The sequence below is a fragment of the Ranitomeya imitator genome, chromosome 3 (assembly GCF_032444005.1).
Source record: "Ranitomeya imitator isolate aRanImi1 chromosome 3, aRanImi1.pri, whole genome shotgun sequence".
NCBI lineage: Eukaryota > Metazoa > Chordata > Amphibia > Anura > Dendrobatidae > Ranitomeya > Ranitomeya imitator.
This window is the reverse complement of record NC_091284.1, coordinates 322,453,018-322,479,062: the sequence shown is the minus strand read 5'-3', so window position 1 is coordinate 322,479,062 and position 26,045 is coordinate 322,453,018. Positions and strand designations below refer to the sequence as shown.

The following is a 26,045-nucleotide window of genomic DNA, read 5'->3' as shown; positions in this document are numbered from 1 at the left end:
CATCCGTCACGATCCGTCGGCAATACAAGTCTATGGGCAAAAAACGCATCCTGCGGGCACATTTGCAGGATCCGTTTCTTGTCCAAAACGACGGATTGCGACGGATGCCAAACGATGCAAGTGTGAAAGTAGCCTTAGGGTTAGGGTTGGGGCTAAAATTAGGGCTAGGGTTGGGGCTAAAGTTAGGGTTAGAGTTGGGATTAGGGTTAGGGTTTGGATTAGGGTTGGTATTAGGGTTAGGGTTGGCATTAGGGTTAGGGTTGGCATTAGGGTTACGCTTGGGATTAGGGTTAGGTTTGGGATTAGGGTTAAGGTTAGGGTTGTGATTAGGGATTAGGGTTAGGTTTGAGGTTAGGGTTGAGATTAGGATTAGGGGTGTGTTGGATTTAGGGTTTTGATTAGGGTTATGGTTAGGGTTGACATTAGGGTTGTTTTGGGGTAAGGGTTGTGATTATGGTTAGTGATTAGGATTATGGATCAGGTTGGGATTAGGGTTAGGGGTGTGTTGGGGTTAGGGTTGGAGCTAGAATTGAGGGGTTTCCACTGTTTAGGTACATCAGGGGGTCTCCAAACACGATAGCCAATTTTGCGCTCAAAAAGTCAAATGGTGCTCCCTCCCTTCTGAGCTCTGCCGTGCGCCCAAACAGTTGGTTACCCCCACATATGGGGCATCAGCGTACTCGGGATAAATTGGACAACAACTTCTGGGGTCCAATTTCTATTGTTACCCTTGCAAAATAAAAACTTGGGGGCTACAAAATATTTTTTGTGGAAAAATATTTTTTTTATGACTCTGGATTATAAACTTCGGTGAAGCACTTGGGCATTCAAAGTTCTCACCACACATCTAGATAAGTTCCTTTGGGGGTCTAGTTTCCAAAATGGGGTCACTTGTGGAGGGTTTCTACTGGTTAGGTACATCAGGAGCTCTGCAAATGCAACATAATGCCCGCAGACCATTCTATCAAAGTCTGCATTCCAAAACGGCGCTCCTTCCTTCCGAGCTCTGCCGTGCGCCCAAACAGTGGTTTACCCCCACATATGGGGTACCAGCATACTCAGGACAAATTGGACAACAACTTTTGGTGTCCAATTTCTCTTGTTACCCTTGTGAAAATAAAAACTTGGGGGCTAAAAAATCATTTTTGTGGAAAAAAAATATTTTTTATTTTCACGACTCTGCATTATAAACTTCTGTGAAGCACTTGGGCATTCAAAGTTCTCACCACACATCTAGATAAGTTCCATGGGGGGTCTAGTTTCCAAAATGGGGTCACTTGTGGGGGATTTCTACTGTTTAGGCACATCAGGGGCTCTCCAAACGCGACATGGCGTCCGATCTCAATTCCAGCCAATTCTACATTGAAAAAGTAAAACGGCGCTCCTTCACTTCCAAGCTCTGCGGTGCGCCCAAACAGTGGTTTACCCTCACATATGGGGTATCGACGTATTCAGGAGAAATCGCACAACAACTTTTGGGGTCTAATTTCTCCTGTTACCCTTGCGAAAATAAGAATTTGTGGGCGAAAAGATCATTTTTGTGTAAACAAAAGCGATTTTTTATTTTCATGGCTCTACGTTATAAACTTCTGTGAAGCACTTGGGGGTTCAAAGTGCTCACCACACATCTAGATAAGTTCCTTAAGGGGTCTAGTTTCCAAAATGGTGTCACCTGTGGGGGGTTTCCACTGTTTAGGCACACCAGGGGTTCTCCAAACGTGACACGGCGTCCGATCTCAATTCCAGCCAATTCTGCATTGAAAAAGTCAAACGGTGCTCCTTCACTTCTAAGTTCTGCGGTGCGCCCAAACAGTGGTTTACCCCCACATATGGGGTATTGGCGTATTCAGGAGAAATTGCATAACAAAATTTATGGTTACATTTCTGTTTTTACACTTGTGAAAATAAAAAAAATGGTTCTGAATTAAGATGTTTGCAAAAAAAAGTTAAATGTTCATTTTTTCCTTCCACATTGTTTCAGTTCCTGTGAAGCACGTAAAGGGTTAATAAACTTCTTGAATGTGGTTTTGAGAACCTTGAGGGGTGCAGTTTTTAGAATGGTGTCACACTTCATTATTTTCTATCATATAGACCCCTCAAAATGACTTCAAATGTGATGTGGTCCCTAAAAAAAAAGGTGTTGTAAAAATGAGAAATTGCTGGTCAACTTTTAACCCTTATAACTCCCTAACAAAAAAAAATGTTGTTTCCAAAATTGTGCTGATGTAAAGTAGACATGTGGGAAATGTTATTTATTAACTATTTTTCGTGACATATCTCTCTGATTTAAGGGCATAAAAATACAAAGTTTGAAAATTGCAAAATTTTAAAAATTTTCGCCATATTTCCGTTTTTTTCATAAATAATCGCAAGTAATATCGAAGAAATGTTACCACTAACATGAAGTACAATATGTCACGAAAAAACTGTCTCAGAATCAGCGGGATCCGTTGAAGCGTTCCAGAGTTATAACCTCATAAAGTGACAGTGGTCAGAATTGTAAAAATGGGCTCGGTCATTAAGTACCAAATTGGCTCTGTCACTAAGGGGTTAATTTACCTCAGGGGCTTGTTTTAGTCATCCCACTGCTGCTACAATATCACGAACTGCAGGGATTTATGTATATCCCGCTTTCCAGCTCCACTTTGGAACTTGCAGCTCTCCGGCGCCCCCCTTACCCTCAGGTCAGTCAGGGAACTACACCAGGGATAATTAGTCGCCGGACGGGCCGCTTCACTGTGGACTGACTAGCAGGCACACTGCAGCGAGGGAATTATAAATGCTCAGGTCGCAGCCAGGCAATAGCTTATAAAATGCTGTTGCGTCGCTGCCAGCGGCACCCACCTAGCCCAGAACACACTTTGCTGCCACCAGCTCAAAATACTCTCAGAGAGGGGTTCGAGCCAACCCAAATTAGTAGCGTAATTACTTCAGGCATGTGAAAAATTTGCATAGAACATGAAGAAGATGAACTAGTAGTTTTATATTTTACTCCGAAAAGGTAGGCAGTGTTTACAAAAGGTCTATTAAGATTTTACAATATGAGACAAAGTATATACAAGGCAATCCCAAAATAAACAGGGATTAAAGCAGAAATTAAAGGTACCGTCACATTAAGCGACGCTGCAGCGATCTAGACAACGATGCCGATCGCTACAGCGTCGCTGTTTGGTCGCTGGAGAGCTGTCTATGTGACCAATGATCCCGAAGTCCCAGGGCCGCGCTTAGTAACCCGATGTTTACCCTAGTTACCATTGTAAAAGTAAAAAAAAAACACTACACACTGACATTCCTGTCGCGTCCCCCAGCGTCAGCTTCCCTGCTCTGTGTAAGCGCGCTTGCCGGAAAGCGGCCGGCGCTGACACTGGGGGGATGCAGGGAAGCTGACGCTGAGGAACGTGACCGGAATGTAAGTATGTAGTGTTTTTTTTTTTCAAACATACATGTACATCCTTATAAATTTTCAGCAAAATCGGAGGTCGAGTGGGGACCACTGGTCCACTTGACATGGAATGACCCATATATACACTGTATATATAGATAGAGATATATATATATATATATATATATATATATATCTCTATCTATATATATATATAATTGTCTAAGGGTCACTTCCGTCTGTCTGTCTGTCCTTCTGTCTGTCACGGATATTCATTGGTCGCGGCCCTGTCTGTCATGGAATCCAAGTCGCTGATTGGTCGTGGCAAAACGCCCACGACCAATCAGCGACGCCCGCAGTCCGGCGGCAATATGGCCGCTCTTTCCTCCCCGCAGTCAGTCAGTGCCCGCTCCATACTCCCCTCCAGTCAGCCCTCACACAGGGTTAATGCCAGCGTTACCGGAGCGCGGTATAACGCACTCCTGTTGCGCAGCTATTAACCCTGTGTGACCAACTTTTTACTATTGATGCTGCGTATGCAGCATCAATAGTAAAACGATCTAATGTTAAAAATAATAATAACAGAAAAAATAAAACGTTACACTCACCCTTCGCCGTCGCGTCCTCTCCTCGGTACTGCAAGCGGCAGGTTCCGCTTCCAAAGATGCTATGGGAAAAGGAGCTTCCATGACGTCACGGTCATGTGACCGCAACGTCACGGTCATGTGACCGCGACGTCATGGAAGGTCCTGCGCTCATACCAATCCTGGGACCGGAAGCTGCCGGATGCACCACACACAAGCGCCGGAACTACAACGGGCTCTTCGGAAGGTGAGTATATATTTTTTTATTTTTTAACCTGTTACATACGTGGCTGGGCAATATATTACGTAGCTGGGCAATATACTACGTGTCTGTGCTGTATACTACGTGACTGGGCAATATACTACGTGGCTGGGCATTATACTACGTGGCTCTGTGCTGTACACTACGTGACTGGGCAATATACTACGTGACTGGGCAATATACTACGTGGCTGGGCAATATACTACGTGGCTGGGCAATATACTACGTGGCTGGGCAATATACTACGTGACTGGGCAATATACTACGTGACTGGGCAATATACTACGTGACTGGGCAATATACTACGTGACTGGGCAATATACTACGTGACTGGGCAATATACTACGTGACTGGGCAATATACTACGTGACTGGGCAATATACTACGTGACTGGGCAATATTCTACGTGACTGGGCAATATACTACGTGACTGGGCAATATACTACGTGACTGGGCAATATACTACGTGACTGGGCAATATACTACGCGGCTGGGCAATATACTACGCGGCTGGGCAATATACTACGCGGGTGGGCAATATACTACGCGACTGGGCAATATACTACGTGACTGGGCAATATACTACGTGACTGGGCAATATACTACGTGACTGGGCAATATACTACGTGACTGAGCAATATACTACGTGACTGGGCAATATACTACGTGGCTGGCCAATATACTACGTGGCTGGCCAATATAGTACGTGGCTGTGCAATATACTACGTGGACATGCATATTCTAGAATACCCGATGCGTTAGAATCGGGACACCATCTAGTATATCTATATATATGACGCATCGGGTATTCTAGAATATGCATGTCCACGTAGTATATCGCACAGCCACGTACTATATTGGCCAGCCACGTAGTATATTGCCCAGTCACGTAGTATATTGCCCAGCCACGTAGTATATTGCCCATATATATATAAAATAAATAAAAAAAATTATATTTATATATATATATATATATATAATTTTTTTTATTTATTTTATATATATATGGGCAATATACTACGTGGCTGGGCAATATACTACGTGACTGGGCAATATACTACGTGGCTGGCCAATATAGTACGTGGCTGTGCGATATACTACGTGGACATGCATATTCTAGAATACCCGATGCGTCATATATATAGATATACTAGATGGTATCCCGATTCTAACGCATCGGGTATTCTAGAATATGCATGTCCACGTAGTATATTGCACAGCCATGTACTATATTGGCCAGCCACGTAGTATATTGGCCAGCCACGTAGTATATTGCCCAGTCACGTACTATATTGGCCAGCCACGTACTATATTGGCCAGCCACGTAGTATATTGCCCAGTCACGTAGTATATTGGCCAGCCACGTAGTATATTGCACAGCCACGTACTATATTGGCCAGCCACGTACTATATTGGCCAGCCACGTAGTATATTGCCCAGTCACGTAGTATATTGCCCAGCCACGTAGTATATTGCCCATATATATATAAAATAAATAAAAAAAATTATATATATATATATATATATATATATATATATATATATATATATATATATATATAGCCAACCAGCACTCCTAATGTGAACACGTGCAAGCTGTATCACATAGATAAAAAAAGAACACAGCAGCACATGTACATGAATCTAGGCCATGTGAAAACACAGGCAAATATTCAATATGAATTATACTTCCCAAAAATATTTTTTTCAAAAAAAAATTGCGTTTTTCAGCTTCCGTCACAATCCGTCGATTTTTGAGAATTTCCTGCAAAAAAATATGCAGGATCCTGCATTTTCCCATAGACTTGTATTAGCGACGGATTGTGACGGATGGCCATCCGTTTCATCTGTCGTGCACTGGATCCGTTGGAAAATAGTGGTCCGTCGTGCGGAGAAAACGTTCATAGGAACGTTTTTTCTGCACGTCGGAAAACCGGTCAGCGTTGCATGCTGCGCTACCCGTTGTCGGCTATGGCTACTTTCACACTTGCGTCGTTACGGGTCCGATGCTATGCGTCGGGCCGACGTACCGACGCACGTTGTGAAATTTGTGCATGACGTGGGCAGCGGATGCAGTTTTTTCAACGCATCCGCTGCCCATTTTGAAGTCCGGGGAGGAGGGGACGGAGTTTCGGCCACGCATGCGCGGTAGAAAAATATAATTATTTCTTACCGATAATTCGGTTTCTAGGAACCTTCCACGACAGCAGGATCGGAGGATGTCTCCCCGCCCTAATAGGGGACAGGAAATCAAAAGAGGTTAAATACCCTCCCCTTCCTGCAACCACCAGTGTTTTTTCTGGACACAGTAGCATGTATAGTTACCACTTAAGTGCAGGAATCATCCAATAAAATATCAGATAGGGAGGGAAATTAGTGCGGTCGTGGAAGGTTCCTAGAAACCGAATTATCGGTAAGAAATAATTCTATTTTCTCTAGTCACCTTCCTCGACAGCAGGATCGGAGATATACCAACAGCTAATTTATCTAGGGAGGGACAACAGCCTGCAGAACACGTCTGCCAAACGATAGATCCCTATTGAAATTTAGTCTGTAATGCCTGGTGAATGTATGGACTGACGACTAGGTGGCAGCTCTGCATATCTGCTCCATTGATGCGTTGCCCCTCTCTGCCCAGGATGTTGAGACTGAACGGGTGGAGTGAGCTTTCAGTGATGTCGGGGGAGTCATTCCCCGGGTTGAGTATGCAAGACAGATGGCCTGCTTGATCCAGTTAGCGATTGTATTTTTAGCCGCTTTTTTGCCTTTATTTCGTCCTGACCACTGGACGAAAAGGTTTTGGTCTATCCTCCAACTCTCGGTTTCTTGGAGGTAGAAGAGGACCACCCTGCGGACATCCAGGGTGTGAAAGGTTTCTTCTTTCGGATTAGAGGGATCTGAACAGAATGAGGGTAAGACAATATCCTGATTTTTGTGAGACCACTTTCGGCATAAAGGCAGGGTCCAGTTTAAGGATTATGCTATCCATGGTTATTGTTAAGTATGGTTCTTGTACTGACAAGGCCTGCAGCTCTCCTACACGCCTAGCGGTGGTAATTGCCACTAGGAAGACCGTCTTGAGGGTCAGGATTTTAAGACTAATGGCTGGTAAAGGCTCAAAGGGGTCCCTGGTTAGACTATTTAGTACGAGGTTTAGATCCCAAGGAGGGGTTTGGACCTGAAACCTGGGACGAATTTTAGCTGCGGAAACCATAAACCGTTTAACCCATCGGTGGCCTGCTAAATCCTGATCAAAGAAGGAACTTAGAGCCGACACCTGAACTTTTAAGGTGCTAGGAGAGAGACCTAGCTCCAGACCTTTTTTGAGAAATTCTAATATCTGAGCGATATTGGGATGGAATGGATCAGGTTTGTTTGGGCCACACCAAGAAGAAATTTTTTCCAGACCTTGCCATAAATGGCATTAGTTACAGGCTTCCTACTATTTTGTAGGGTTTTAATGACGTCATCTGAGAGAACCCTAGCTCTCAGAATCTCGGCCTCAGTAACCAGGCTGCCAGTTTTAGCCTGTGTATGTCCGGGTATAGCAGTGGTCTTTGATGAAGAAGGTCTGCTATCTGAGGTAGAGGTATCGGGCCTTCCAGAGCCATGTCTGTTAGTGCACCGTACCAGCTCCTTCCTGGCCACATTGGTGCTACCAGAATTGTTGTGACCTGATCCGTCCGGATCTTCTGTAAAGTTCTTGGCAACATGGGAATGGGTGGGAAGGCATATGCCAGGGTAAACTTCCAAGGATGGGAGAAGGCGTCCAATCCCCGAGCCCCGTCTGATAGGTTGAGGGAGAAGAACGTGCCCAACTTCGTGTTCCTGCTGTTGGCAAACAGATGCACGTCGGGATTTCCCCATCTCCGGACTAGGGAAAGAAACACCTCTTGGTTCAAGGACCATTATCCAGGATGGAGATCTTTCCGACTTAGGAAGTCCGCCTCGGCATTGTCTGACCCCTTTATGTGCACTGCCGAGATGGACAGATGTCTTTCTGCCCAGGAAAAAATTCTTGTAGCGGTAGATTTTAGGCTGGTGCTTTTCGTGCCTCCCTGGTGACGGAGGTAGGCCACCGTAGTTGTATTGTCGGACATGATCCGTACATGGTGACCCCGGATGAGGGTAGAGGCAGCTTTTAGCGCCTCCTCCACAGCTTTCAGTTCTCTCAGATTTGAGGATCTTGATCTGACGTCTGGGGGCCACAACCCCTGGAAGTGGGATCCCTCGATCGTGGCACCCCACCCTCTCTGGCTCACATCTGTTGTGAGCACCTTCAGAGGTCTGTGATCCCAGCGGACTTTTTTTTGAAGGTTCTGGGAGTTCAGCCACCATGAAAGGGAGCATTTCACGTGATTGGGAAGGGAAATCCTCTTGTTCAGGGCATTCTGGGCTCCTCTTGAATGTCTCAGGATGTGGGTCTGAAGGATTCTTGTGTGAGCCTGGGCCCAGGAGACTGCCTGGATGCAGGACTTCAACGAACCCAGGATTGACATTGAGTCCCATAGGGTCGGGAAATTCTGGCTCCTGAACCTGGAGATCCTGTGTACTAGATCGTCCTGACGGTCCCTGGGCAAGAAGGACATTCTTTCCCTTGAGTCCAGAAGAACTCCAAGGAATTTTTTCCTTGGTGATGGATGGAGGTCCGACTTCTCCAGGTTCGGAATCCAACCCAATGACTTCAGGATATCCAGGACTCTCGTTACGTCCTGATTTAACTGAGGGACAGATGGAGCGGTAATAAGAAAATCGTCCAGGTATGGGATGATACACATCCCTTGATGCCGGATGAAGATCACTGCCTCCAACATGATCTTGGTAAAAACCCGTGGAGCTGATGAGACCCCGAATGGGAGGACGTTGAATTGATAATGGCTGGTTTGATGGTTCTGGGTAACCGTGAATCTGAGGAATTTCCTGTGGTCGGGATGTATCGGCACGTGATAGTAAGCATCCCTCAGATCCAACGTAGCCATTACCCAGTCCTGGCCAATCAGCGGGATTGCCGATTTGATCGACTATCTTGAATCTGTGGTATTTGATTACCTGATTCAGGGGTTTCAGGTTTAATGATAACCCGATGTTTTCCAGAGGGTTTTTTTCACCAAAAATAGGTGAGAGTAGTGGCCTTCTCCTACTTCCTGAGGAGGTACCCGGGAGATCGCCCCTGTCCGAAGCAGATCGAGAATGTCTGCATTGAGGCATCCTCGAAGGTATGGAGTTTGTAGGGATGTAATTTTTAGACGGTGAGGAGGACTCTCGAATTCTAACCTTAATCCCTCCTGAATGGTACGCAGGACCCATTGGTTTGTGGTGATGGTCTGCCATTGGGGAAAGAAACCCGAGAGTCGACCTCCGACCGGAGAGCAGTCATTGTTTGTCAGTGGTCTGCTGGGGTTGAGGAACAAGGATGTTCCTACCCTTACCCCCTTTGGGGTAACTCCACCGACCTGACTTGCCTTTACCTCTGTAATCCCTCTGGGGAACTTGTTCCCGGGGGTTGGGACGAAAAAAGCGTTTCCTTGAGCTTTTTTGCTCCGGGAGAGCTTTCTTTTTATCCGTCGCTTTGTCTAGTATGTCATCGAGGGCTGGCCCGAACACATAATGTCCCTGGAAGGGAAGACCACATAATCTGGATTTAGAAGTTAAATCACCCCCCAAGGACTTAAGCCATAGAGCCCTCCTAGCGGAGTTGGAGAGAACTGCGGACCTAGCAGCTACCCGTACAGATTCAGCTGAAGCATCCGCCAGGAACCCTGTAGCCTTCTGGAGTAGTGGTAGGGAATCTAAAATTTCCTCCCTAGGTGTCCCCTGAGAAAGATGATTTTCTAAGGTACGTAACCAAAGAAATAGGGATCTGGAAAGACATGTGGAGGCCACGTTTGTCTTCAGTAAATTAGTAGACGTGTCCCAGGATTTCCTCAGTAAGCTCTCAGTTTTGCGATCCATAGGATCTTTGAGCTGTGAGGCATCCTCGAAGGGTAGAGCCGTCTTTTTGGTCACCCTGGACACCTGTACGTCTACTTTAGGCATCTCCCATAAAGAACAGTCCCCCTCAAGAGGGAAACGATTCTTCAGTTCTGAAAGGACACTCAAAGCTTTCTCAGGTAGGCCCCACTCCTGAAGGATAAGGTTCTCAATATTCTCGTGGATGGGAAAACCTTTTGGGGTCCTAGGTTTTAACCCTCCACACGTCATCCTGAATGGAATGACTTGTTACCTCCTCTTCCACCCCCATAGTGCCCCTCACCATGGAGATCAGCTCTTCCATATCTTCGGAAGAGAAGAGATATTTTTTATTGTCTGTTTTGGGTTTGGAAGCAGAACCCTCATTCTCCCAAACCTCCTCTGAACCCGAGGTATGAATCTCGCCCGAGTCAGATATAATAGGAGCCATCTTCCTTTTCTTAGGAGGAGGAGGCTGTGGATTCGGAACCTGGGACAGGGCCGCCATAGAGGACTGAACCTATTGTTTGATGAGGGTTCTGATACTGTCCAGGAGGGAGGGCTGTTCACTACGTAGCACTTCATCTGTGCATGGTTGGCAAAGCTTTTTCTTATAAGCCGATGGAAGCTTGGTCGCACATGTACTACACTTGCGGCTGGATTTTTGGGGGGCAGAGGCCTCGTCTCCCTAGAAAAGAGAGAGAGAGAGAGAGAGAGGCTGACTAAGTCTCTTAAATAACGTTATCACTGGACAGCAAGGGACCTCATCCTCTACTTACAGTAGGAGGGTGTACGCTGGGCTCTGCAGAAGCAGAGTGCAAGGGTTTGTCGCCGTCCATAATGTGACGCCCAAGAGACCGGGATACCCAGCACCGGACCAATGGGGTCTGTCTCTTGAGGGGGATGTCACGGGTGGCTTGACCCGGTGCTGTGGCCTCAGGAAATGCACAGTGTAAGGGGTATTGTGAGGGGACAGGCACTTACTTGATCAGCAGCAGGTTCTCCCAGCGGTGACGATCCCGATCCTGGATAGATGGCTATTGTCCAAATGAAAGACTGAGGCACTGAAATGTTTAACCAGTTTACTTTAACATAAAAGGATTTACAACCAGTCCTGTCACCGGAGTCTGTATGGGAACTCTGAGTTACTTTGACCCTGCCGGGGTCTTCGCCTCTTATTGTACGCAATTTCTGTGTGGCCCTGCTGCTGTATGTGAACTGGCTGCCGGCCCAATCTGTCCCCTCCGGGTCCTGGTTCGACGGGCAACCCGAATCCTTTTATCGGCTTTCCCCCTCCAGGAGTACCGCTGAACTCTGTGTCTGTTGCTGCGTCCGACCCTAGTGAAGCTGATATCACCTCACGTTTTTCCGGTTGCTGTATTATATATAATGAATACAGCCACGGATCCGGTATCCGTCTTTGCGCCTGTTCTGGGTAGTGATTAATGCTACCCGGTTCTCACAATGTCCTTTTTCTCTATCCCTCTTCTCCTCAGGCCGGTGATTTAGGCCTGGTAACAGTCACAGGGCTGTTAGAGATTCAACTGTATGACCTCTCACTTTCAGCTCCTTGGCCCAACTGCCAGTTCTTCTCTCAGACCAGAATGGATCAAGGGGAGTCTCTGGAGCTCCCCCTTCTGGCCGGAGGTGGTAGTGCAGTCTTGCTATTTTAGTATTTGTATTTACTGTCAGTAACTATTTTTGTGGCAAATACCCCTAGGGGTGCCACATTCCCCCTTAGTTAAGAACAGTACTCCGGGACAATAACATTTTGAAATAACAATTAATATGTACAGAGTCTTAAAAATGAAAAGTTACAAAAACCACTCAAGGAAACAAAAATAGAGTTCTGTAAAAAGTCACTTCAAATAGCGTCCACTAATACAGTTCTATCCTTGAAGGTATTAGGAAAGGCACTGTACTTAGTGTCCAGGAATTTAGTTCCATTTTTCCAACGGAGTTATCAATATAAAGTCTAAAGAAAGTTCAAAAAGAGCAAAAAGCAAAGTTCAAAAAGCAGTCTTTCCGGAGCTTTGATTTAGTGCCTCCGGGCTGATAAAAAGTTCAAGAATATGCAAGAAGTTCATACAGACAAGTCTCTGTAGGCACTGGGCTTAAACGTTGCAGACTGATAGCAATGACTATACTACATTTTCTGTTTAACTATATACGGCATAACATATATACAATTCACATTATGAGCTTTATAGTTGGTAATCTGCATACCTGGCCGGTAATTGACCCTGGGTACTACGCTGTGATCTACGTAATAGCGGTATCTCTTCATGTGGTGTACTACTGTCTACTGTGGATGTAGTATCTGCCCGCTCTGCTAAAGATAATTCCATAACTATGGAGTTGGCAAGTCCACCGTGAATGGGATTACTCTTTTCAGGAATCTGTTCTTCCTGGCCTGGAACCTCCTGTAGTACGGGGTCAGCCTCTTCCTGTCTTGGGACTTCTGGTATTGGGTTCGGTGTTGGGTAAAAGGCCACCATGGGAACCACTACTGCACCATGGTATGTTAGTAGGGTTTTGGGAAAGTCTCCTATACAGGTGTGATACACTTACTCTTCTTTTTCCTTTACTGGTTGAACCTGTATGGGTTGAATAACTTCTGGTTCTGGCTGGACAACGTCTGGCTCTTTCAATGCTTCCGGACATAATTTAAGATTGTCTCTTGACACTAGTACAGATGTTAAGCCTCCGTTTTTGCTAATGAGACACATTTTAGGATTATCCACTCTTGTTGGTAAAACTGTGTAGGGTACGGCTTCCCACCGATTGTCCAGTTTATTGGTTCGACGATTTCTCTTGAGCACTAGGTCACCCGGTGGGGATTGTGTGTTCTACCCCTTCTATCCGTCCGAAGTCCAATGGGTGTTTACTGAAGACTTGTTCATATTCCATCACTAGCCTATACACCCCTTGTTTTTGATGGGTAGGTGTTGAATTTATGCCCACGTGTAGCTGTTGGCACCAATCCTCCATTTCTCCATCTGAGCCATTGCCTTCCACCTGACAGGTTGGTTCTAAGGGCTCAATGGTTGTGATGGCATTGTCGTCAACAGTATATAGCTTTGCCATTGTAGCATACCTTGGCAAAGTGACCTCTTCCTCTCCACAGTTCAAAAGTCGTACCGGCACTCGTCCCCGGTGTACCTCGACTTTCCCTCGTGCTGTGAGTATAGTGGGCCTGCTGTCGGTGTACACTGGTTCTATTAAGGCTTGATAATCTCGTCCCTTAGTACCAATGGCTGCTCTACACCATACCAGCATTTCTGTTTTTGGTGGGATTACAATAAACGTTGGATCACTTACCCTCACACTGCCGATTTCTCCACCTGCAACTTCTACCTGTTGCCTTAACATCAATACTTTTATTTCCCTCCGGAGAACTCTCTGCTGGCAGGATTGGGCAGTTTCAGCAATTTGCTGTAAGACAGAAATAACTTCGGAAAAGCAGTTCTCTAACACATTCATTCCTATCAATACAGTTGGTTCACAGTTCCGCCGGTCAACATCAACAACAATTATACCCTGTTTCTTCAATTCTACTTTACTAATCTTTATGGTCATCTCCCTGAATCCTAGTTTCGGTACCAACTTACCATTACTGGCCCATATATCTAGTTCAACATCAGAGGGCCCTGTATCAATATCTGCATCAGCCCAGTACCTCTTATAAAGGATATACGGTATAGATGAAATCTGGGAACCTGTGTCCAGCAAAGCGTTGAGGGGCATTCCGTCCAGCACAATAGGGATAATGGGTCGTCCTCCGATGTACCTGTCGTGCCAGGGTGTTGGGCCTTGAAAGTTCATTCCTGCGAAGCGGCCCGCATTCCCAGGGGATTCCCGTTTAAATCACAATCTCGTGCAAAGTGGCCTGGCTGCTGGCAACGGCGGCAAATGGGCTGTCCATCCGGTTGGTAGCGGTCGCGGGGTCGTCCTCTCCATGTCGGGTATCTCCGGGGTCTCATCCATGGAACACCTTCTCTACGGTTTGACAACTCCATCTTGGGTCCTCTCATCTCCTGCATGGTTTTAGCCATTGAAGCAACAACATCAGTTAAAGAGTCAAGCTTTTGTTGAAGAGCCTCATTAGTACTGGGCCCCAGGGGCTTAGCAATGACCCCGGACATAGCTGATGTCACTGGCACTCCCTGTTGTTGAGGTGCCTCTGCCATGGGTTGCGCAGGATCCTGATCCCGAGGTGCCTCTGCCAGCTGGAGACGTATAACGCTCTCCTTTAATTGGGCAAATGTCAATTCAGGGTTCTTAAAAACAAGCATGCTCACATGCCCCCGGTGAGAAGGGGTGTAGAGTCCCTCAATAAATTGATCTCTTAGCAGTTTATCCGCTCCCGTGTTAAAAATGGGTTCAGCCAGTGTAAGTGATTTAAGGGCTTCCTGCAGGTTTAAGGCAAAGTCTCTCACACCCTCATTAACTTTTTGTTTGCAATTAAAGAATCGTACTTTAGCTTTGCTGCTGGCAGTGGTTTCAAATGTAGCTTTTAATCCAGCAAATATGCGTTCAACAGTGCCTTTCAGATCAGCTGCCCATGCTGTGACTTCTCGCTTAGCATGGCCACTTAACTGCATCATCAGGAGACTAACACGCTGAACTTCACCCACGGGGAACATGTCAAAATGGGCCAGCATCTTTTCTCTGAAATCGTCAAGGGTATTAGGCTCATCTTCATACATTGGAAGCCATGGGCCACCCGGGGTATATGACATCAGCACCGGCATGATGGGCGCCACTCCTTGCACCGCTGCGCTTCCGGACTCTCTATTGACACTCTGTCTTTCAGCTGCATTAGCGTCGCCGGGTGCTGCGGCGTCTCCGTGCTGCGACATACTGTGCCCCCTTAGTTAATCCGGACCCTTCCGGTCCTCCGCTTCCGTCGGGATAGTGTAGATTCGTTTCGCTGTGCAGCAGGATCGATTTTCCCCTTGCTCTGATGTCAGAGCGCTCAGCTTGGTGCCGCCCACAATGACACGCCCCCTGCTGCTCCCACCTACCGCGCTCTGTAATGGCGGATTCTGAAGTTTTTCAGTTAAACTGGGGCTCAGGTGATGGCGTAGCTCAATTAACAGTCTCGTGCCTAACGGTTATGAAGTGATTACCTCAGGGGATGGCGGCCATCTTTACTCCATTATAACCAATGGGGAAAAGTCACTTTCAATAGTTTTCAATGGGAAATGGAATTTTCTTTAATAAAGTCAATTTTCAAGATTTTTCATCCAAGTTTTCACAATTTTGGACTCCAATCATGGCACACAATACCCGGTATACGGGCTGGCTGAATCCTGTTCGTGACGCCAATTGTGACGCCCAAGAGACCGGGATACCCAGCACCGGACCAATGGGGTCTGTCTCTTGAGGGGGATGTCACGGGTGGCTTGACCCGGTGCTGTGGCCTCAGGCAATGCACAGTGTAAGGGGTATCGTGAGGGGACAGGCACTTACTTGATCAGCAGCAGGTTCTCCCAGCGGTGACGATCCCGATCCTGGAAAGATGGCTATTGTCCAAATGAAAGACTGAGGCACTGAAATGTTTAACCAGTTTACTTTAACATAAAAGGATTTACAACCAGTCCTGTCACCGGAGTCTGTATGGGAACTCTGAGTTACTTTGACCCTGCCGGGGTCTTCGCCTCTTATTGTACGCAATTTCTGTGTGGCCCTGCTGCTGTATGTGAACTGGCTGCCGGCCCAATCTGTCCCCTCCGGGTCCTGGTTCGACGGGCAACCCGAATCCTTTTATCGGCTTACCCCCTCCAAGAGTACCGCTGAACTCTGTGTCTGTTGCTGCGTCCGACCCTAGTGAAGCTGATATCACCTCACGTTTTTCCGGTTGCTGTATTATATATAATGAATACAGCCACGGATCCGGTATCCGTCTTTGCGCCTGTTCTGGGTAGTGATTAATGCTACCCGGTTCTCACAATGTCCTTTTTCTCTATCCCTCTTCTCCTCAGGCCGGTGATTTAGGCCTGGTAACAGTCACAGGGCTGTTAGAGATTCAACTGTATGACCTCTCACTTTCAGCTCCTTGGCCCAACTGCCAGTTCTTCTCTCAGACCAGAATGGATCAAGGGGAGTCTCTGGAGCTCCCCCTTCTGGCCGGAGGTGGTAGTGCAGTCTTGCCATTTTAGTATTTGTATTTACTGTCAGTAACTATTTTTGTGGCAAATACCCCTAGGGGTGCCACAATAAGGTCCGTCAGTCAGTCACTGTCAGCAGGGGTACAGACATAGGCCTTACCTGGAGGCTTCCCCCGACCAGGAATATATGCACATATTGAGGTCGTCAGCTGATTCATGCTCCTCCTCCTCCCAGGTCCGCAGGGGTTGCTGAATGAAACACCTGTCATGGCTGCCGCCAGCCCCGGCCATAGGGTGGGACGCCGGACGGCGCGCACGAGGCCTCCAGAGCCAGGATGCTTAGACTGGAAGTCCGGAAGTGTCACTTCCGGTGCGCGGCTTCCAGCGGCAGCGAGGAGGGAGGAGGACAGCCGGGGAGCTACAAGAGGACCCCGGAGAGCTTCACCGCCCTGCTTTGCCCCACGAGGGAGGCGCAGGAAGGGCAGGATGGAGGGTCCCAAGTCACGCAGGAGCTGAGGAGATGGAAACAGTCACAGGGGGGGGGAGAGCGGAACCCACCGACCTCAACTGCCCGGCTATAAATGTACTAGTGCTCCGATCATCGGCCATGGCAGCACCATCTGAGAACCTCTTCATGCCCCATAGGGGAAAGGAAAAACACTGGTGGTTGCAGGAAGGGGAGGGTATTTAACCTCTTTTGATTTCCTGTCCCCTATTAGGGCGGGGAGACATCCTCCGATCCTGCTGTCGTGGAAGGTGAATAGAGAAATGGCGGACGCGACGGACAAAAAAAGTAAACTTGAACGTGTTTTGTGACGACGGTCCGCCAAAACACGACGGAGCCGTTGCACGACGGACGCGACGTGTGGCCATCTGTCGCCAATACAAGTCTATGGGCAAAAAACGCATCCTGCGGGCACATTTGCAGGATCCGTTTTTTGCCCAAAACGATGGATTGCGACGGATTAAAAAAAAACGCAAGTGTCAAAGTAGCCTATAATGGAAGCCAATGGACGCATGATCCGTCGCTGACCGTCACACACATGAATCCAGCGACGTATCACGTTTTTCCCATCTGAGCATGCCCGGAAGATATCTCTCTCTCTTTTTGCGCAATACGCTGACAAACGCAGCATGCTGCGATTTATTCAGCCTGTAAAATACGGCCGAGAAATATACAGCTGATGTGAGCTGCCCCATAGAGAAACATTGGTCCGTGTGCAATGCGTTGTTTTTGCGCCTCTCATACATCCGTATTCCTCTCTAGTGTGACCCCGGCCTAACAGAGCAGAGGACAAGTAAGCCATGAAACAAACAGAATAAAGCAATGTGAAAATTTTTTTTATCTAGAAAATAGCTTTTATTGTGTTAAAGCGCCATAAGATTTAAAAACAAGCCCTAGCATGACTCTGGCAACAGAAATAGAAAAATTATAAGTCTCAAAATACGGCGCTGCAAAAACTAGTTTTTGCAGAAAACAACAGAAGTTTTTTTACACACCTGTGCTGCCGAATAAGGTCATAATACACACCTGAGCTTCCAAATAAGCTCATAATACAAAGCTCAGCTGCCGAAGGAGCTCATAATAGACACCTGTGCTGCCGAATGAGCTCAATAGACACCTGTGCTGCCAAATAAGCTCATAATACACACCTGAGCTGCCAAATAAGCTCACAAAATACAGTTCATCTGCCAAATAAGCTCATAATACAGAGCTCAGCTGCCGAATAAGCTCATGATACACACCTGTGCTGCTGAATAACCTCGCAACACACACCTGAGCTGCCAAATAGGCTCATAACACACACACCTGTGCTGCTGAATAAGCTCATAATACACACCTGAGCTACCAAATAAGCTCATAATACACACCTGTGCAGCCGAATAAGCTCATAATACACACCTAGGCTGCCGAATAAGCTCATAATACACACCTGGGCTGCCGAATAAGGTCATAATACACACCGGAGCTGAAGCTCACAATACACAGTTCAGCTGCCGAATAAGCTCATAATACAGAGCTGAGCTGCCGAATAAGCTCATAATACACAGCTGAGCTGCCGAATAAGCTCATAATACAAAGCTCAGCTGCTGTATAACCTCATAATGCACACCTCAGTTGTTGAATAAGCTCATAATACACACCTCAGATGCCGATTAACCTCATAATACACACCTCAGCAGAGCACCACATGATGACCCCCTTCCCCATAAGCCACCCCAAAGCACAATAATCTCATTAACCCCTTCATGACCCAGCCTATTTTGACCTTAAAGGGACACTGTCACCTGAATTTGGAGGGAACAATCTTCAGCCATGGAGGCGGGGGTTTTGGGTTTTTGATTCACCCTTTCCTTACCCGCTGGCTGCAATATTGGATTGAAGTTCATTCTCTGTCCTCCATAGTACACGCCTGCGCAAGGGAAGATTGCCTTGTGCAGGCATGTACTATGGAGGACAGAGAATGAACTTCAAGCCAATATTGCAGCCAGCATGCAGCCAGCTGGTAAGGAAAGGGTGAATCAAAAACCCCAAAACCCCGCCTCCATGGCTGAAGATTGTTCCCTCCAAATTCAGGTGACAGTGTCCCTTTAATGACCTGGCCGTTTTTTGCAATTCTGACCAGTGTCCCTTTATGAGGCAATAACTCAGGAACGCTTCAACGGATCCTAGCAGTTCTGAGATTGTTTTTTCGTGACATATTGGGCTTCATGTTAGTGGTAAATTTAGGTCAATAAATTCTGCGTTTGTGATAAAAACGGAAATTTGGCGAAAATTGTGAAAATTTCGCAATTTTCACATTTTTAATTTTTATTCTGTTAAACCAGAGAGTTATGTGACGCAAAATAGTTAATAAATAACATTTCCCACATGTCTACTTTACATCAGCACAATTTTGGAAACAAATTTTTTTTTTGCTAGGAAGTTATAAGGGTTAAAATTTGACCAGCGATTTCTCATTTTTACAACGAAATTTACAAAACCATTTTTTTTAGGGACCACCTCACATTTGAAGTCAGTTTAAGGGGTCTATATGGCTGAAAATACCCAAAAGTGACACCATTCTAAAAACTGCACCCCTCAAGGTGCACAAAACCACATTCAAGAAGTTTATTAACCCTTCAGGTGCTTCACAGCAGCAGAAGCAACATGGAAGGAAAAAATGAACATTTAACTTTTTAGTCACAAAAATGATCTTTTAGCAACAATTTTTTTATTTTCCCAATAGTAAAAGGAGAAACTGAACCACGAAAGTTGTTGTCCAATTTGTCCTGAGTACGCCGATACCTCATATGTGGGGGTAAACCACTGTTTGGGCACATGGTAAGGCTCGGAAGGGCAGGAGCGCCATTTGACTTTTTGAAGGAAAAATAAATCTCCATCATTAGCGGACACCATGTCGCGTTTGGAGAGCCCCTGTGTGCCTAAACATTGGAGCTCCCCCACAAGTGACCCCATTTTGGAAACTAGACCCCCCAAGGAACTTATCTAGATGCATATTGAGCACTTTAAACCCCCAAGTGCTTCACAGAAGTTTATAACGCAGAGCTATGAAAATAAAAAATAGTTTTTCTTTCCTCAATTCCTTTTCAATTCCTCAATAGCCTGGAATTTCCTATTTTGTCAAGGGTAATAGGAGAAATTGGACCCCAAATGTTGTTGTCCAGTTTGTCCTGAGTACGCGGATACCCCATATGTGGGGGTAAACCACTGTTTGGGCGCACGGCAGGGCTCGGAAGGGAAGGCACGCCATTTGGCTTTTTAAAAGGAAAATTAGCTCCAATCATTAGCGGACACCATGTCACGTTTGGAGAACCCCTGTGTGCCTAAACATTGGAGATCCCCCACAATTGACCCCATTTTGGAAACTAGACCCCCAAAGGAACTAATCTAGATGTGTGGTGAGCACTTTGAACCCCCAAGTGCTTTACAGAAGTTTATAACACAGAGCCATGAAAATAATAAACACGTTTTCTTTCCTCAAAAATAATTTTTTAGCCCGCAATTTTTTATTTTCCCAAGGGTAACAGGAGAAATTTGACCCCAAAAGTTGTTGTCCAGTTTCTCCTGAGTACACCGATACCCCATATGTGGGGGTAAACCACTGTTTGGGCACATGCCGGGGCTCGGAAGTGAAGTAGTAACGTTTTGAAATGCAGACTTTGATGGAATGGTCTGCGGGCGTCACGTTGCGTTTGCAGAGCCCCTGGTGTGCCTAAACAGTAGAAAACCCCCACAAGTGACCCCATTTTGGAAACTAGACCCCCAAAGGAACTTATCTAGATATGTGGTGAGCACTTTGAACCCCCAAGTGCTTCACAGACGTTTACAACGCAGAGCCGTGAAAATAAAAAAAATAATTCTTCTTTCCTCAAAAATGATGCAAGCAATTTTTTATTTTCACAAGGGTAACAGGAGAAATTGGACCCCAGTAATTGTTGCGCAGTTTGTCCTGAGTATGCTGGTACCCCATATGTGGGGGTAAACCACTGTTTGGGCACATGTCGGGGCTCGGAAGTGAGGGAGCACCATTTGACTTTTTGAATACAAGATTGGCTGGAATCAATGGTGGCGCTATGTTGCGTTTGGAGACCCCTGATGTGCCGTAACAGTGGAAACCCCTCAATTCTAACTCCAACACACCCTAACCCTAATCCCAACTCTAGCCATAACCCTAATCACAACCCTAATTCCAAGCCTAACCCTAAGGCTATGTGCCCATGTTGCGGATTCGTGTGAGATTTTTCTGCACCATTTTTGAAAAATCTGCGGGTAAAAGGCACTGCGTTTTACCCGCGGATTTCCAGTGTTTTTTGTGCGGATTTCACCTGCGGATTCCTATTGAGGAACAGGTGTAAAACACTGCGGAATCCGCACAAAGAATTGACATGCTGCGGAAAATACAACGCAGTGTTTCCGCGCGGTATTTTCCGCACCATGGGCACAGCGGATTTGGTTTTCCATAGGTTTACATGGAACTGTAAAGCTGATGGAAAACTGCTACGAATCCGCAGCAGCCAATCCGCTGCGGATCCGCAGCCAAATCCGCACCGTGTGCACATAGCCTAATTCTAAAGGTATGTGCACACGCTGCGGATCCGCAGCAGTTTCCCATGAGTTTACAGTTCAATGTAAACCTATGGGAAACAAAAATCGCTGTACACATGCTGCAGAAAAACTGCACGGAAACGCAGCAGTTTACATTCCGCAGCATGTCACTTCTTTCTGAGGATTCCGCAGCGGTTTTACAACTGCTCCAATAGAAAATCGCAGTTGTAAAACCGCAGTGAAATGTGCAGAAAAACCGCGGTAAATCCGCCATAAATCTGCAGCGGTTTAGCACTGCAGATTTATCAAATCCGCTGCGGAAAAATCCGCAGAGGACCAGAATACGTGTGCACATACCCTAACCCTAAGCCCAACCTTAGTGGGGAAAAAAAAAAATTCTTTATTTTATTATTGTCCCTACCTAGGGACAAAGGGGGGGGGTCATTTACTATTTTTTTTTATTTTGATCACTGTGATAGGTTTTATCACAGTGATCAAAATGTACATGGAACGAATCTGCCAGCCAGCAGATTCGGTGGGCGCACTGCGCATGCGCCCGCCATTTTGCAAGATGGAGGCGCCCATGGAGAAGATGGACGGACGGACCCCAGGAGGCTCGGTAAGTATGATGGGGTGGGGGGGAGCACTGGGGGGTGGATCGGAGCATTGGGGGGTGGATCGGACCATGGGGGGAGGTGGATCGGTGCACGGGGGGTGGATTGGAGCACAGGGGGGGGTGGATCGGAGCATGGGGGGAGTGGATCGGAGCACGGGGGGAGCGGACAAGAGCATGGGGGGAGCGGACAAGAGCATGGGGGGAGCGGACAAGAGCACGGGGGAAGTGGACAAGAGCACGGGGGGAGCGGACAGGAGGACGGAGGGGAGCGGAGCAGTGCACAGGACAGATCGGTGGCTTGGGGGGGGCGATCGGTGGGGTGGGGGCAGACCAGTGTTTCCTGCCCCTGGCCTGTACTACCACTTCCCCTGTCCCTGCAGGCCAGTTGAAACTGGAGTTAACCCTTTCACCCGATCTGCAGGGACGCGATCATTCTGTGACACAGCATATGCATCACAGGTCGGATTGGCACCGACTTTCATGACGCATACGCTGTGTCACAGGTCGGAAAGGGGTTAACTGAAAACTGCAAATAAAGAATAAACAAATACAAGACTGATTTCTTCAACCAAGGTATTATTTAATCAGTATAACGGCTCCGATTACTGTGCACAATCCTGCTGACAGGTTCCCTTTAAAAAAAGAAAGGCCAGATTAGACTTTTTCAAAAAAACATCTAAATAAGCCAGCCCAGATCTGGAAAAGCATTCTTTGGACCGATGAAACCAAGATCAGCCTATACCAGAATGACGGTTAGAAGAAAAAAAATGGAGAAGGTTTGGAACAGCTCATGATCCAAAATACACCACATCCTCTGAAAGACATGGTGGAAGCAGTATGATGACATAGGCATACATAGCTTCCAGTGGCACTGGGTCACAGTGTTTATTGATGATGTGACAGAAGACAGAAGAAGCTGGATAAATTCTGAAGTATAAAGGGCCACACCTTCTGCTCAGATTCAACCTGAAACTGCACACTTCAATTGCATCTCTGTTGTTTCATTTTAAATCCAAAATCATGAAGATTCGGTCAATGCCCAAAAATGTCTGGACCTAATTGTAGAATAGGCCATAAAAACAGAGCTTGTGTTATTCTATCAGCCATGTTTGAATATAGCAATTTTTCCATAAGCGTTACATATTTTACTATGTAGTATACCTGTAAATATTAGTATTGGTTATTACTTTGGAACCAAACACCTCAAACATCTGAACTGTAAAAATGGCGATATTAGAACAGTAAATCTAAAAGGTAAACATTACTGGAAACAGACAAAAGTTAGTCTTATTCAGTTTACCTCTCCTTGGAAGACTTCATACAATTCTGGCATGTCATCCATTGTTAATCAATAGGGATTTAGGATGGCTAATATTTAGAATATTTTATCAATCTAAAAGAAAACAAAAACAACATATTAGTTTCATCCTGTAGAACAGTGCTTGCTAAACTGAATATAAAAGCGTCTTTCTATACCTCATTATTCAGGTTTTGATAAAATGACCACACACATTAAAGTGCCCCCACCCCACGGCAACGGTTTGGCAATCAAAAATTTGGAGAGGTGGAAGATCCCTTTAACTAGCTGTAGGCAAACCTACAAACTCCCCCAAAGCATTCATCTTGCTCATAGAGGTGAAATATTAGCAATTGCACCTTATGTTCAGATAAAATAAGGAATTTGAAAGGTTACTATCTAACCTGCTAGACCCTTGTTGTTAGATCAAAATCATTCACTGATCGGAAAGCTGATGATCCTACAACTTTATGACCTATTATGTTGAAGTCTGCAGGATCTGCCCACTAATATCTAGCTATAATAAAAAAAACTTTACTTAAAATGTAAAAATACTTTGAAACATTTTTGAATAACTTATAGCCCCTTAACCCCCGAAAGTGGTTTGCACCTTCCTGACCAGGCCAATTTTTACAATTCTGACCAATGTAATTTTTTGAGGTAACTAGCTAAAGAGCCCGGCGTTGCCTGGGCATAATACAGGTCCTTCTCAAAAAATTAGCATATAGTGTTAAATTTCATTATTTACCATAATGTAATGATTACAATTAAACTTTCATATATTATAGATTCATTATCCACCAACTGAAATTTGTCAGGTCTTTTATTGTTTTAATACTGATGATTTTGGCATACAACTCCTGATAACCCAAAAAACCTGTCTCAATAAATTAGCATATTTCACCCATCCAATCAAATAAAAGTGTTTTTTAATAACAAACAAAAAAAACCATCAAATAATAATGTTCAGTTATGCACTCAATACTTGGTCGGGAATCCTTTGGCAGAAATGACTGCTTCAATGCGGCGTGGCATGGAGGCAATCAGCCTGTGACACTGCTGAGATGTTATGGAGGCCCAGGATGCTTCAATAGCGGCCTTAAGCTCATCCAGAGTGTTGGGTCTTGCGTCTCTCAACTTTCTCTTCACAATATCCCACAGATTCTCTATGGGGTTCAGGTCAGGAGAGTTGGCAGGCCAATTGAGCACAGTAATACCATGGTCAGTAAACCATTTACCAGTGGTTTTGGCACTGTGAGCAGGTGCCAGGTCGTGCTGAAAAATGAAATCTTCATCTCCATAAAGCATTTCAGCCGATGGAAGCATGAAGTGCTCCAAAATCTCCTGATAGCTAGCTGCATTGACCCTGCCCTTGATGAAACACAGTGGACCAACACCAGCAGCTGACATGGCACCCCACACCATCACTGACTGTGGGTACTTGACACTGGACTTCAGGCATTTTGGCATTTCCTTCTCCCCAGTCTTCCTCCAGACTCTGGCACCTTGATTTCCGAATGACATGCAAAATTTGCTTTCATCAGAAAAAAGTACTTGGGACCACTTAGCAACAGTCCAGTGCTGCTTCTCTGTAGCCCATTTCGGCACCTGTAGCCCATTTCCTGCACACGCCTGTGCACGGTGGCTCTGGATGTTTCCACACCAGACTCAGTCCACTGCTTCCTCAGGTTCCCCAAGGTCTGGAATCGGTCCTTCTCCACAATCTTCCTCAGGGTCCGGTCTCCTCTTCTCGTTGTACAGCGTTTTCTGCCACATTGTTTCCTTCCAACAGACTTACCATTGAGGTGCCTTGATACAGCACTCTGGGAACAGCCTATTTGTTGAGAAATTTCTTTCTGGGTCTTACCCTCTTGCTTGAGGGTGTCAATGATGGCCTTCTTGACATCTGTCAGGTCGCTAGTCTTACCCATGATGGGGGTTTTGAGTAATGAACCAGGCAGGGAGTTTATAAAAGCCTCAGGTATCTTTTGCATGTGTTTAGAGTTAATTAGTTGATTCAGAAGATTAGGGTAATAGGTCGTTTAGAGAACCTTTTCTTGATATGCTAATTTATTGAGACAGGTTTTTTGGGTTATCAGGAGTTGTATGCCAAAATCATCAGTATTAAAACAATAAAAGACCTGACAAATTTCAGTTGGTGGATAATGAATCTATAATATATGAAAGTTTAATTGTAATCATTACATTATGGTAAATAATGAAATTTAACACTATATGCTAATTTTTTGAGAAGGACCTGTAAATATCTGTGGTTAGTTATAGGGTTGAGCGACCTTTGCTTTCATAGGATCGGGTCGGGTTTCACGAAACCCGACTTTTTCAAAAGTCGGGTCGAGTGAAATCGGCCGATCCTATAAAAAAGTCGGGGTCGGGGTCGGCCGAAACGCGAAACCCAATGCAGTGCATCGGGTTTCCATGGTTCCCAGGGTCTGAAGGAGCGGAAACTCTCCTTCAGGCCCTGCGATCCATATTTTAGTGTAAAATAAAGAATTAAAATAAAAAATATCGCAATACTTACCCTCTGACGCGCCCTGGTACTAACCGGCAGCCTTTCTTCCTTAGAATCAGCCTTCCAAGACCTTCGGTGACGTCGCGGCTTGTGATTGGTCGTGCGGCGGTCACGCGACCAATCACAAGCCACGACGCCACCGCGACGTCACCGAAGGTCCATCCTAAGAATCAGCGCTTCCAGGACCTTCGGTGACGTCGCGGCTTGTGATTGGTCGCGCGGCCGCCCATGTGACCGCCGCGCGACCAATCACAAGCCGCGA

The 26,045-nt window shown here is 46.0% G+C and overlaps 1 protein-coding gene across 2 annotated transcripts in view; it reads right to left on the bottom strand.

Annotated features, from left to right (window-relative positions):
• The window catches only part of ZCCHC17 (zinc finger CCHC-type containing 17), a 95,077-nt gene that overhangs the window by 52,098 nt on the left and 16,934 nt on the right, over window positions 1–26,045 (bottom strand). For both annotated transcript variants that reach the window (XM_069756668.1, XM_069756669.1), the window contains exon 2: window positions 23,257–23,349. In XM_069756668.1, the coding sequence (XP_069612769.1) occupies window positions 23,257–23,298 (42 nt within the window). In that variant the 5' untranslated portion in view covers window positions 23,299–23,349. The remainder of the gene's footprint in view (window positions 1–23,256; window positions 23,350–26,045) is intronic.